This window comes from Eumetopias jubatus, unplaced genomic scaffold (genome assembly GCF_037043125.1).
Source record: "Eumetopias jubatus isolate StellerSeaLion01/CBP00866 unplaced genomic scaffold, mEumJub1_p1.0 scaffold_11, whole genome shotgun sequence".
Classification (NCBI taxonomy): domain Eukaryota; kingdom Metazoa; phylum Chordata; class Mammalia; order Carnivora; family Otariidae; genus Eumetopias; species Eumetopias jubatus.
Window position 1 is genome coordinate 122,664,512 of NW_028274817.1, and position 13,654 is coordinate 122,678,165.

Sequence of the window (13,654 nt, forward strand, 5' to 3'; positions counted from 1 at the left end):
ATTTGTCTCACTTCTACTGACAACCTCTTAGAATACGCACGCACCGACACTGAATATGTTCCATGCATATGGAACACATCCTGAATTTGTTCAATACGCGTTGAACGTGGGGGCCTGGACAACGGAACACTTGCGGTAAAGTTCACAGGAACTTATGAATCCGGTGACTGGAGATCATAAACTACACAAATCACGCGGGTGCGTATAAAGCCATCGTCCTTCAAAACATCCTCTTCAGCCTGAACATCTGTATATTCGCAGAGAAAAAGACAGTGGTTTCTTTCAACTTAAATGTTGTTCCTAGCCATGAAGCCCTGTTTTTGATGTATCTGGGGAGGAAAGGGGCCAACATTTCTGGCTCCTCGTGCTGCAGAGCGACCAAGGTTCACCTCGCTCTGCCAAGGACGATGTGAAACGCCTCTCTCATTCTATCCACTGCCATTAACCTTCTAAAATGTGGCCTTGACTTACGCGAAAGAAAAACTACTTTGTGAATAAAATTAACTCGCTGAATTCACCTGTTACTGTGCGGCCTCCGATTTCTTTTCAGAATAAGCATCATTCTGCTTATTACCATCTCCATGGTAATGAGTATGCGGACATCAGAGCTCCCGTGAGAATTACCAGGATGCCTTCTACTTTGGGGGCATGAAGACCGGGACTCTTCCGCTTCCATCTATAAATTTCCCTGGCCTTCTTCCACCTCCTCTGTACTCAGACCTAAGTGGTAAGTCGGCAGGGTCTTCATGGTCCACTCCGACTGAGAAAAACCACCTTCACGGGCATTGTGCTGTGCTTCTTGATCCAGGTTGTACTATCACCCATAGGGCTTTGGCTATCCACTCCAAAGTGTGGAGCCTCGAATTCCTCCACAAGAAGACATCTCTTTTTCCCATCTCGTATGGATGTTTTGTGACGAGAAGGAGGTGATGTGTGTGGTGAAATGTGTCCCGGGTGACGTGTGTATCTCCAGTCCGTGGCGGGTCACGCACAAGCACTCCACAAGGGTCACTTACACTGGAACATGTCCCAAGCTGAGCCGCCATTTGCACTGTGCACCCGAGCTGGCTCTGATTTACAGAGCCCGGAAGAGACCGATGGCCAAGGGAGCAAGCCGGATGGCTGTGGGATCCTTCATTCGGGACACAGAGAGAGGGCTGGGAATCTCTTAGAAATCCACAGTTCATTCCTGCCTGTAAGAGCAACACGGACTTCTTGCCAATTGAATTGCATTAAGGATGACCTGTCTCTTGCATTACGATACAGCTCATAACATACGGTGTGGTGAGCTAATTATCTAGCTTCCCCCTAGAAGCAACTTCCCAAGATAAATTTTATCCCTAAGAGTAAATTAGGAGGAGGCACCATGGAGTGCACAGTGATATATTCCAAACCACTGTTCTCCTCAACACAGAAGAGTGTACTTTACTCCAGGGGCACATTTGCAGCAAATTTGGCTAAAGAGACCTCATTTGAGAGCATCACCCACCCACGAAGCATCTTTGCCTCACGCCCTTGCCATCCACAACTCCAAACCTCACGTGAGCATCTGCAGTATCAGTCGTTCCGGAGACGAGGCTTAGAGAAAGAAGATAAATTTTAGAAGCAAGAGTTTAAATCATCTTCCTCACTACTCTCGACGTAGGAATACAATGGGAACTGTGCACCCCCAAACAGTCTTTTATGTTAATGCACGAATTTCACAAACACTGTCATCGCTTTTGGTCATTTTCCTTCTGCTCCTAAGTCTGAATCCATTCCTCACACAAAGGTGGTAAAGACCTGCCTACGTTATTCAGGATATGCCGGTCAATGACGCAACACTTATAAATGCGTCTTCAGATCCTCAAAATAATATTTTTTTGCAAATACTGTTACGTTTCTTTGGTGACATACTGAGGGGATTCTCAAGATTCATGGCTATCCCATGGACTGAATCAGATGTCACGCATCGCACAAGACGACAAATGTAGCCAAGGACGGTTTTATCCAGATGCTTTCGATCTTTGCGTCTTCAGGTAACGCGGGGAAAAAGCTTTCTGTGAATAGCATCACAGCACACAAAAACGCGGTATTTTCACTAATACCGACCATGCACGTGCTGCGCCAACATTGGCAACAGGCATTTCCTCTGGAACCATCTGTTGTGAAGAATAAACCCTCCTGTATTAACTCAGTAACCATAAGGTTCAACTGTGGTGTTGCTACAACATCTTAAATCTCTAGTTCTGCCGCAAAATTGCAGAAACTCCACATCATCAAGATCAACTGCATAGGCTTCAAGGCCCTTACAATCAAATTGCTTTCGGTCCCCTCCCAAAGTCACGTGCTGAGGAACCCATTAAAATGCCTTGTAATCATCTGAATATTCATATTCTCTACAGATTCAACCATTTCTGTCAAAATACCGCATGTTGGAGAGAAGGAAATCATCTGGACGCCGAGGATGATTCCTGAACCCTGTGACTTTTTTCAGGGGGCCCTGGATTGTTCATCTCCTCCCATGTGTTTCTGAGAGATTGCTGGTAGATGCAGGCCGATAGGTGAGCGTTCAGCTGTTTTAGCAAATTTGGGAAACAGCACACTGCTGGGTTTTGGGCTTCGACGGACAGGTCTACAATCCTATGGGGAGCCATCCTATCTTGGAATGGCTGTTAGCTTGCTTATAAAACGCAGCGAGGTTAACCCACGAGGTAAGAGCTTCGTTAGCCACGCGGACTGTGCCCCACTCTTGAGTGATGACATTAATTTACTGTCCCAGCCAGAGAGATTTTTTAAAAAAATAAAACGCAGCGCAGTAAGATGGAAAGTATTAGAAGTGATCACTCTGCTAGAAAAAACAAAGAGAACCTTGTTTCTATTAACCGTCTCTGTCTATCTTACTAGATGACGATATGAAATATAGACCTCATAAAGTGCTGAGATTTTGCATCCGATCACAAGGCAGCATCCCCTTGTAGAAAAATCTACAGGCGTAACAACAGTTGTGACTTTTGCAAAAACCCAGCCATGCTCCAGTTAATGCTCCGAGTGTCCTAGGAGATGTGGGGTTTAGACCCTCTCCGGGCGCATGCAGCCTCGTCTCAGCACACCACAGTCGGAATCTCGGAGAGGTAAGACTGGCAATCCTCAGTACTCACCACCTCTGGGTTCTGCTAACACAAAGCCTGAGCAGTTGCCACTCTGGTTGTGTAGGCCAACAGTTAGGCTTTAGGTAGGCACCACTGACTCAACGGTACCTCCATGTGCCCGTGATGACCACAGAAGCTCAGGAGCATGACCACCAGCTTAAAACCCTCCTCCTTCTGTCCAGAACTGCATTATGTCCTTCCTCCTGCCATTTTAGCTCAGACCCATGGGTGTCTCCAGTCTTTGGTGCCTGAGAGACTCATGTTCTCAGCATGTGCCTGGCAACTGACCACACAGACCAGGTGTCTGATTTTCACGTGATTGTTTCCACCTTTCTCTAAAGTTCCAAATGGAACAACATGGTTTTGTCTGGTTTCGACAGCAGGTGTTCTTGAGATAGTCTCTACTCGGGACTGCCATCGACCCCTCTGTGGATGGTGATGTTCCCTTTGCTCACTGCAGCCCTCAACACTGTGCACCCAAGGGGCCCTAACCGACCTAAACGAGATCATTCGCTCCACCCAGGCTCCTCATACACGTGTTCTGCTCAGAAATTTTCATAGACTGTTTGGACTTCCCTGCGTTGTTTCTGTCACAAGAAGGACACCTATACTCACCCAATGCACAAGTCAAGAGTAACAACCGTGGTTACACCTGAAGCTCCTTTGGTCATCTGGGAGACATTTTTTGGCCTGGCTTTAGAAGCACAGGATGTAAGGGACACCTGGCAGAGCCCCTCGGATGAGAGCCCACTCCATCACACTTCCTTGCACGTGCCATTCCACGGTGCACACCCCTCCTCCCGAGAGCCTGGTTGGAGAGATCTCCGCAGCTGAGAAGGGGAAACGTGGCTAGAAGGACCACCCTGTTTCTCCAGCCTCCATGGAAATCACCAAGCACCAAGTGGCAACAGGCAGCATCCGGATAAAAGGAGATACCAACCGTTGTATGAACTGGGCCGCGTCCGCCGTCAGCCTCTGCATGAGGTTGTCATAGGATATGGGCTGCTGGGTGATCTCATGGTTCCTCATCAGGAAGCAGTTCAGGGGCCGGAAGTAATGCAGGAAGCACACCAGAAGGCCGAGTATCATGGCGGCCAGGCAGAGAAGGCAGACGAAGATCCCGGGGGGCACATGCACCAGCCCCAGGCACTTGACCACCGCCAAGGTGAGGAGTGTGATCGCAATGATCTGAAGGGGGATGAAGACCAGTGCCCTGATGCCCCCAGTGAAGACGCTGCCTTCTCCGGGCTTGCAGTCCCTCAAGTTGGTCATGGGGATCCCATGGAAATAGTCAAAGCCATGGCTCAAGGGGTGGTGACAAAAGTCTGTCTTGTTGTGACAGTTTGTCCCAAGGTGCCACTTGCCTGAGAAGACAAATGGATGATACATTTAGACCCAACAAACACTCCCACCTGAATGTCAGCTTCTGATTCCCACACACGGAAAAGTGGGACCGCTCTGCACATTTATTAGCCAAACTCCTACTCTGTAGAACCCCACGGTGTTTCTCTTCCTTTTCCACAAACACCAGGGCATTAACCACTCACTCTACCAGAAAACAATAACTTAGTGCTGAAAATAACGAAATAAAACAAAAGGCAAACACCTGACATAATCAATAGGCAGATGACAAAAATACATAGAAACACACAATTGTTTTTTAAAAGACATTTCCTTAAAATTAAAGTCGTAGAACCAACTTGGTTTGGTCCCTTGAATATTAAAAGTGAAAATGAATCCTTTCTCAAAAAACTATCCCTGAAGCATGAGGAAATCACACTCACAACTCAGCAATTATTTTAAACATCTATGAACATTTCTTATAAAATGTTAATTACACCACTAAAGTAGTGAGTGCCTCACAAAAGAAAAACATGATGATGGTTTTATGACAAGAGGTGGGAGGAAAGAGAATGGTCATTTTGCTTCTTTGAGAGATTTTAGGATTCATCTGATGACCCACATAGACCTATGCTTATCAAGTAAAAAGGGAGAATGGATCATTCCTATCAATTGAATAAAATCAATGAGAATGTCAACTGAGACAGAGTCTGACATGATTTTAGTATTAATATATAAAATGAAAATGTTCAATAGCATAGTGTTTATATGTAGTTTTGTGTGCTGTATGGCTATTCACAGTTATCTATTTATCAGTCTATTCGCTATCATCTGTCTCATCTGTGTGTCTCATCCGTCCATCCATCCATTACCCATTTATCCAACTGCCCATCCTCCATGCATCCATCTACCACCCATCCACCCATCACACACCCATCATCCATCCATGCATCCATCATCCATCCATCCACTTATTATTCATCCATTCACTATTCATCCATCCAACCGTCATCCATCCATCCATCCATTTCACCATCACCAAACCATCCTCCATCCATCCATCCATTTAACCATCATCCATTCATCCATCCATCCATTTAACCATCACCCATTCATCCACCCATGCATCCATCCATCATCCATTCATCCATCCATCATGCATCCATCCACCATTCATCCATCCATCCAACCGGCCATGATCCATCCATCCATCCATCCATCATCCATCCATTATCCATTTCATCTACTGATGTATCCATTCCTGCCTCTATCACCTATGTCATCTGTCTTTCCATATATCCATACATCCATCAGTCCATCCATCTATCCATCCATCATTATCTATCAATCTCATCTATTTAACTATCTATCCATTCATCCATACACACACACACACACACACACACACACACACACACACACACACACACAAAACGACACATATCGTTACTTTCAAATAGCCCAGATAGGTGCACTGTACTTTAATTTAGAATCGAAATCATTTCTTCCCATGTGCAGTTGTGCAAACGGTTATCAGTGATGTCATCCTTAAGAAGGCAGTTATCATGCCCTCGCCCTCTCGCCCTGCCCAGGCCCTCGACTCCCCCTCCTTAGCTGCCCATACCTATCAGAGCGGTTGAATAGCCTTGATTCTTGAGAAGCTTGGCAAAGGTAATCTCACTGGTGGGAAGTCCTCCAGAAGAGGCCGAGAAGATAAACACCCCCATGAGGGACTGAGATGCCATTCCTGAAGCAGGACAAAAGATCTATTGAAAGAGGAGGTCGAGGATGCCCCCAAGAGGACAAGAGCCATGGCTATGGAGCCCGGGGGTTACCTGATCGGATGGGGTACCGGCCTGTCATGAACGCTGCCCTACTTGGTGTGCACAGGGGCGAAGCTGCCAGGTGGTGAGTGAGCTTCACTCCTCCTTCAGCCAACTGGTCAATATTGGGCGTCCTAGAACAGAAGACTCATGTCATTCATGATGACCTTGAAACACGCAGTTTCCACTGTGCATTTTATAGTGGGTCGCCTCTCAGTCATCCAGGGAAACTCCCAGAAGGACGGGTGATGCATTCTGGTGCCTCTGCCCTGGGAACGGACTGGCCCATCCTGTCAGGGCGTCATGCCACACTTGCCGGGCATTCAGAAATGAACCTCTTCCAGTTCTGGGACCACGCTGAGCTCTCATCCCACAGCCCCCACTGGGAACGCAGCCCCTGCCTGTCTGCCAGCCTGGCTAGCTTCCATCCTTCAGATCCTGGCAGAGACGGGATTCTTGTGGGCCTCCTACCACCAACCTTGTCCCATGATGGGGCCTGGTCCATGGGTAAGACACAGAACCTATCACAGCAGCTCCTCACTATAAAGGGAAGGCACAGCTAACTGCTTCCTCCTACACAGAGGCCCAGAGGCTGGAGCACGCATCTTGTTCATCATGGCCTGCAGGCCCTGCTCCAGTACCCACACAGACTAGCCCTTGCCAATGCACAGCTTGAAGGTGAAGGTCATTTCACTGCATTGCTCATGTCCACCTGCTCTCCCATCCATGAATTTAGGGTATGCATTTCACAGTCGACATTTCCACGGTGCTTCTGCCTTCCATCACAAGATCGAGAAGGTTTAGAAGACCAAATATGTGTACCTGACTTAAACCTCCTCGTGCCTAGACTGGCCCACTGAAACATCTGACTACTTTGGGGTGTGAGCCAACAAAATATAAAATGAAAAATGAAATTCACAAAGAATTGGAATCCAGTATGGAACAAGACAGATGTGGGGTACGTTGTGACATGAATTCTTCATTGTGATTGTGTACAGTTTTTTTTTTTTTTTTCCTTTTGAGATCTGGTAGAAATGGAATGTTAAAACTTGACTGTAAATATTTTGATTAAAACACCTGAGTAGGAAAGGTTATCTATTATCTCAGTGAAATTCAGGAATACATATAATATTAAAAATCATACAATATTTGTCTTTCTCTGACTGACTGATTTCACTTAGCATAATACTCTTTAGTTCTATCCACATCATTGCAAATGGGCAAGATTTCATTCTTTTTGATGGCTGAGTAATATTCCACTGTGGAATTTAAGAAACAAAACAGATGAACGTAGGGGAAGGGAAGGAAAAATAAAATAAGATGTAATCAGAGAGGGAGACAAACCGTAAGAGACTCTTCAGTCTAGGAAAGACAAACTGCGGGTTGCCGGAGGGGAGGTCGGTGGAGGGATGGGGTAGTTGGGTGACGGGCATTAAGGAGGGCACGGGATGTGATGAGCACTGGGTGTTATATGCAACTGATGAGTCACTAAATACTACCCCTGAGGGGCACCTGGGTGGCTCAGTCAGTTGAGCGTCTGCCTTGGCTCAGGACATGATCCCAGGGTCCTGGGATTGAGCCCCACGTTGGGCTCCCTGCTCAGTGGGGAGTCTGTTTCTCTGATTCCCTCTGTCTGCCCCTCCCCCCAGCTTGTACTCTCTCTCTGTGTCAAATAAATAAATAAATACATAAAATCTTAAAAAAGAAACTACTACCCCTGAAGCTAATAACACGCTGTATGTTAATTAATTGATTTTAAATAAAAGTAAATATTAACGATAAAATTAAAAAGTGAAAAAATCATAAACAAAACTTAAGAAATGATCACGACTCTGATAAGAAGAACTAGATTAGTAGCAACAGAGGTACGAGAAGCGTCCAAAAGTAAGATCTAAGGAGGCCAAAGGTGGGGCGGGAAACCTATGCGGCCAGCTGAAATCTCATCCTTGTCTGTGTGTTCCAAGGTCTCACCAATGTAGGCGAGCACACATTCCAAACACGACAAGCAGCGTCTGATGCAAAGCTTCAGCTCGGGATGGACACACACGTGCACGCCGCGCTCTCCGCAAAAGAACAACAGACGCCCGCTTGCTGTTTGACCTGACACAGAGCCACGCCACTGTGTTCCGAGCTGCAGTGTGGTGCGGGGCGCGCGCGTCTCCCCGCATTGCGGTGACCCCTGGAGCTTGGGAACTTGTGCAGGCTTCCCACCTGGCATCTGTCCTGTACCACCTGTCCCTGGCCAGGCTGGCTGCTCATGGTGACAGCAAGAAGGCGTGGAGCTGGTCAGCAGGGACGGGGGCCGTGGCGGGGGGGAGCCAGTGCCCAACAGACAAACTGGCCTCAAAGAGTGGGAGCAATGGAACGGGGAAAAGGAGGGGACGGGTGGAAAGCAGTACAGGATGTCTGAGTAAGGACGAGTCCTTAGGAAGACCTTGCTCGCGGCCCCCCGGGTTTACCTCGTGTGACCCGATCGCGTCCCACCCGCCTTCCTCACGCCCGTACGCATGTGCGTCTCCGTAAAGCCACACATGCACCTGTGCGCCCGGAAGGGCTCTGACACGTGTGGGCGTTCTGCGCTCTGTGCGCGTGAGCTCACGTCCCTGCCGTCCAGCTCTTCACGCAGCAGGCGCACCTGAGCGTCTCGTTCCCATAGCAACCAGGATCTCCGATGCCAAGGTCGTCGGCCATCAGCAGGACGAAGTTGGGCCTTGAGGCTGCATGGCTGTGGGCCTCACCCAGGAGCAACAGCAGGAGGAGACGGATCTTCATCTTCCTGCAAAGGCCAAGCACACAGACGGACGTGAAGGACGCCGGCGGGTGGCGCACCATCTCCTTCTGTGGGACCGTCCCCCAACCCGTCCGCCCCACACAATAGGTGCTCCAAACACACGCCGACGCATCGCCGGGCAAGGAACCTGATGCTTTTGTTTCCAAAGCAAGCATTTCTTTCTCCAAGGACAGCAACGACCTCCCATTCCTTCCCAACGCGAAAACATATGCTCTGTTTGGGAAAATGCAAACACGATCACGGGCCACCTCTTCCTGGGGGGCCAGCTCCATAATTCGCTAGAAGTTCTCCATTTGAGCCCTGGATCGACTGGCACTCCAAAGTTCATCTCTTTTCTAAAAATTATTATTTTTTTTTTTTTAAGGGAAACACAGGTATATATTTCCAAACTCAAGGAGCACCAGGTTCAATGGCTGAGGCTGCAGGCCCAGGTGCCGGATAATCGCTTAGAGCAAATGCACCCAACGTAGGGAACCCACAGCGTCATCACAACACACACTCACACTGGGTGACATCCACACCCTTATCCCTGCAAGCGGTCAGCACGTGACGTTCCAGACGGTGGGGCCTCTGCAAACGGCATTCCAGATCTTGCAACAGGGAGATGAGCCTGGATCGTCCAGTTGGGCCCAACACACTCGTAAGTGTCCTCCCAAACGGGAGGCAGTGGGGCATTTGGTAGGTGACAGGACCAAAGGAGGGTTCCGCGGTGAGCAAAGCAAGGTAAAAGGTAACGTAATGCGGGGCCAGGAGCCCAGGAGTGCAGGGGCCGGCCTTCTAGAAGCCGCAAAAGCCGGAAGTCCCAGAGGAGCCCGCTGACAGCCTCATTTCAACCCCATAAGACTCCCTCCAGACTTCCCATCTCCAGAACATTAGCATAAATGAATTAGCGTGGCTTTAAACCTCTAGGATGGTGGTAGTTTGTTACAGTATCAAGGGAAACGGATTCACGCAGAATACGAACCAGGTGTATTGTATGCGGTGTCTCCGTTCACTGCTCCATCCTACAACACAGAACAGTCCCTGCCACGTCCTGGTGTCCATGTTTTGGGCTGCGTCGTGTTAGAGACTTTGCTCGCAGATACCCGGGGTTCCTGGTGGTCTGCTCCCCTTGAAGGGGAGGACATGGGAAGCCGGATGGAAGGCCTGCCTGTGTGTGTGTGGGTAGGATGAGCTGTCAGGACCTGGGAGCCTCTTCTTCGGACGTGTGTCTCCACGGAGCACCCCTCAATCTCTGCTTGGGGCCGGGTCCCTCTGGCGGGCCACCTTCTGCGACTGCAGTGGGGCGAGTGCTTGGCTGCCCTCCCTTCCCAACACGGACATTGATGACTGTGCCTCGATCCGACCCCCGTTTCCCTGTGTCCCAGCTGGGCCTGAAGCCCCGAGCTCAGAGCCTCCCTGACGCACTTTCTCCAATGACCAGGCTTTTCCCTCCCGGGCCTGGCTGACAAGGGGGCCCTGCCAGGTCCGTAGCCTTCGGACGGGGGACCTAGAGATCCAATCTTCCACAGAGACGTGCAAACCATCCTCAGGCTTCCCTCCTCACTCCTGACCCCATCTTCACAACGACCTGGAGCTTCTGCTTTCTGGCCCTTTCTGGGTCCTGGGATGCTAAGTTCAGTCTTCCTGCTGGCTTCTGCGTCCACAGACAGGGAGGGACTCCCTTCCTGCCTTCGGCTAACCCCGCTCCTGCTCTGCCATCTTCCACCCTCGTCTAGCCCTCTCTTGGACAGGGGGTGGGGGTCAGTGTCCCTGTCCCACTGGAACCAGAAGCCTGACCTCCTTGGAATCACATTCTCTGCTCTGTGGGCAGACGTCGGCGTCCCACTTCATCTGGCGTCTGCCTCCCTCCCCACTCTGCTCCCCGTCCGAGTGGTTCTCAGCCCCAAGCCTGTGTTCCTGTCCGTTCAGAGCCAGAGCTGAGGCGGGGGCTACGGTGGGGGTGCTGTTGACCAGGCTACCTGGCCAGGGAGAGGCCTGGCCCCCTGGCCCGTGGGGGCAGCAGGGAGGCGTGCAGGACTCTCTCCTCTCTGAACATACCCTCTGACGTCAGGCGGTCTCTGCGACCGAGCCAATGAGCGACCAACGACAACTTGTGCGGATACGAGGCTGGAAAGATGCCCTCTTTCCTAACCACACTGGGGACCCCACGATGGCAGAGTGGCTGGGGAAACAAAGACCCACGACAGCCACGTGAGACAAAGCGCTGACATTCTCTCTCTGCTGCATTAACAATACCTCACTCCAACTCCACCAAAGAGGAGATTAACGAGGACGGTACCCTGTGTTTTAGGTGGTTGGAAGGATTTATGGGTAATAGAAGGATTCCAAAATTAGCATCCATCTGTCAGCATGAGGACTGACACACAGGAGAGCTTTGAGGATGACAGAAGATCCCCCATTAGGGATGCCCACGGGATGCGGAGGGTTGGCACGGCGGGGGTCCCTAAGTGAGCTGAACGCCTTGCAAAGCCGTAACTAATACCAGCGACATATAAAAGAGCATGCTCACTAACCTCCCGTCCCCACGAGGACGCCACGGGGGGCGTTCACACCCAGAGGAGCCGACAGCCACAATCCTGCGGTCACGTGCTTCCAACTCCTTAGTCTTTTCACGCTTCGCTTCATGTAGAAAATAAATAAATACAACTTCTTACTTCAAAACCCCAGGTTTCTGAGTGTGTGCAGGCACCCTACGTGCTTTGCCTAGTTCTCTACCGAGTCAGCTCTGTGAAGAAATACCCGGAGCAGGCGCTCATCACCCTTATTATTTTAATTGTATTTTTCTACTATTAATGATTTGTTACGTAAATAAATGATGATTGGTTGTTAGCTTACTGCTGTCATAAAACAGGGTTTCCCAGCCTTGGCATGACTGGCACTCGAGATGGGAGAAGTCCTCGCTGTGGGGCTTGCTGGTCACTGGACGATGCTCAGCGGCACCCCACGAGCAAAACCACCCCTCACAGACAGCCTCCGAGTTCCTACCTGCCTGCATCTGTAAAGTCATCCGCCACCCTTCCCGGCATCTGTAAAGTCATCCGCAACATCTCTGCATCCCGCACCTTCCACTCACCCCCTCTGCTGTCCCTCGCAAGCAGCTTGGCGTCTACGGAAGGATTCGGAAATGGCCACCCACCCGAGTAACCGTGAATTTCTCCCTTGGACCCACGAGTACATTTTCAATGCTGACAGATGATGCTCCTCGGCCAGGAGAGGCCCCCAACACTTACCGAAGCCTTTCAACTCCCGTGTACGTGGGTACCCGTCTCGGGAAGGGTCTTCGAAGAGAAAGGCCCTGAGCATAGCTCCTTCCCTGGCTTTCCCTGCCTCCCGTCTGTCACTGGTGTGTGTGCCATGTACCAGCTTCCCTGTTCACCAGGAGAGACCCATCTCCCAACGCTCACCTTGTCCGCTGCCTTTAGGAACCCAGATCACAGGACCCTTACCCTCATGCGTCAGTGACCCGAAGCAGCAGCTTCCTCTCTGTCCAGACCTACTTCCGCTCCCCCCTCTTGCATCCCTCTCCCTCTCAAGCATCCTCCCTTCTCAGAAAAGCGAACTCTGCCCCCCACTCCTCCCGTCCTCTAAAGACAACCACACGCAGGGACCCGTGGTTCTGACTGCAGCAACGTGCTCATCCCTAACGCGGCCCTCAATTCTCCCTTTGTTGGCGTTTTCTCCCTGCCTGTCGGCGAGTAGGGGAATGTGTGGAGAATTACGAGTCAGGGGTTTTGTCCCTGTTCAGGCCACCGGCCACGAGGTCTTGGGCGCAAAGCACCAGCTGCCTGTGCCTCGGGCTCATCCACCATTCGCTGCGATCCTGTCTGTGCCATGGGCGGTCAGCGCACATGGTGGAAATAAAGGGTTTCCACACAACCGGGACCTCAGCGACCCCTGCACTCCCGTGTGCTCTGCATAGCTCACGGCAGCCAAGGCTCAGGAACTAGCCAGGCATCTGCCGACAGATGGACAGAGAAGACACATTCTCTACACAGACAATGGAATATTACTCAGCCGTAAAAAGAAGAAAATAGTGCCATTTGCTACAACAGCAATGAACTGGGGGGATGTGATGTCACACAGAGAGACAAATGCAGTATGAAAAGAAATGTGGGGGGCGTGGGGGGCTCAGTCGTTAGGCGTCTGCCTCTGGCTCGGGTCATGATCCCAGGGTCCTGGGATCGAGCCCCGCGTCGGGCTCCCTGCTCCACGGGAAGCCTGCTTCTCCCTCTCCCACTCCCCCTGCTTGTGTTCCCTCTCTCGCTGTCTCTCTCTGTCAAATAAATAGATAAAATCTTAAAAAAAAAAGAAAAGCAATGTGTAATCTTGAAAAAAGAAAAGAGGTCGAACTCACAGACGCAGAACGGAACACGCTGGCTGGGGGCAGAGACACGGGGGGAGGTTGGTCCAAGGGACACGTGTTCAGTTTTACGATGACCACGTTCCGCGGACCCGGTGGACAGCATGGAGACCACACTTAATAATACCGTGCTGTATACTTGCTACGGCCTTCAACAGTAGATCGTAAACATTCTCACCACACACCAAAACATGGTGAATAATAG

The 13,654-nt window shown here is 50.3% G+C and overlaps 1 protein-coding gene across 1 annotated transcript in view; it reads right to left on the reverse strand.

The window, feature by feature from the left end:
* STS (steroid sulfatase) overlaps positions 1-13,654 on the reverse strand; it is a 159,417-nt gene that overhangs the window by 70,090 nt on the left and 75,673 nt on the right. Inside the window, exons 3-6 of the mRNA XM_028114963.2 lie at positions 8,931-9,071; positions 6,308-6,429; positions 6,097-6,219; positions 4,072-4,495 (exon numbers count right to left, since the gene is read on the reverse strand). Of these exons, the coding sequence (XP_027970764.1) occupies positions 4,072-4,495; positions 6,097-6,219; positions 6,308-6,429; positions 8,931-9,067 (806 nt within the window). The 5' untranslated portion in view covers positions 9,068-9,071. The remainder of the gene's footprint in view (positions 1-4,071; positions 4,496-6,096; positions 6,220-6,307; positions 6,430-8,930; positions 9,072-13,654) is intronic.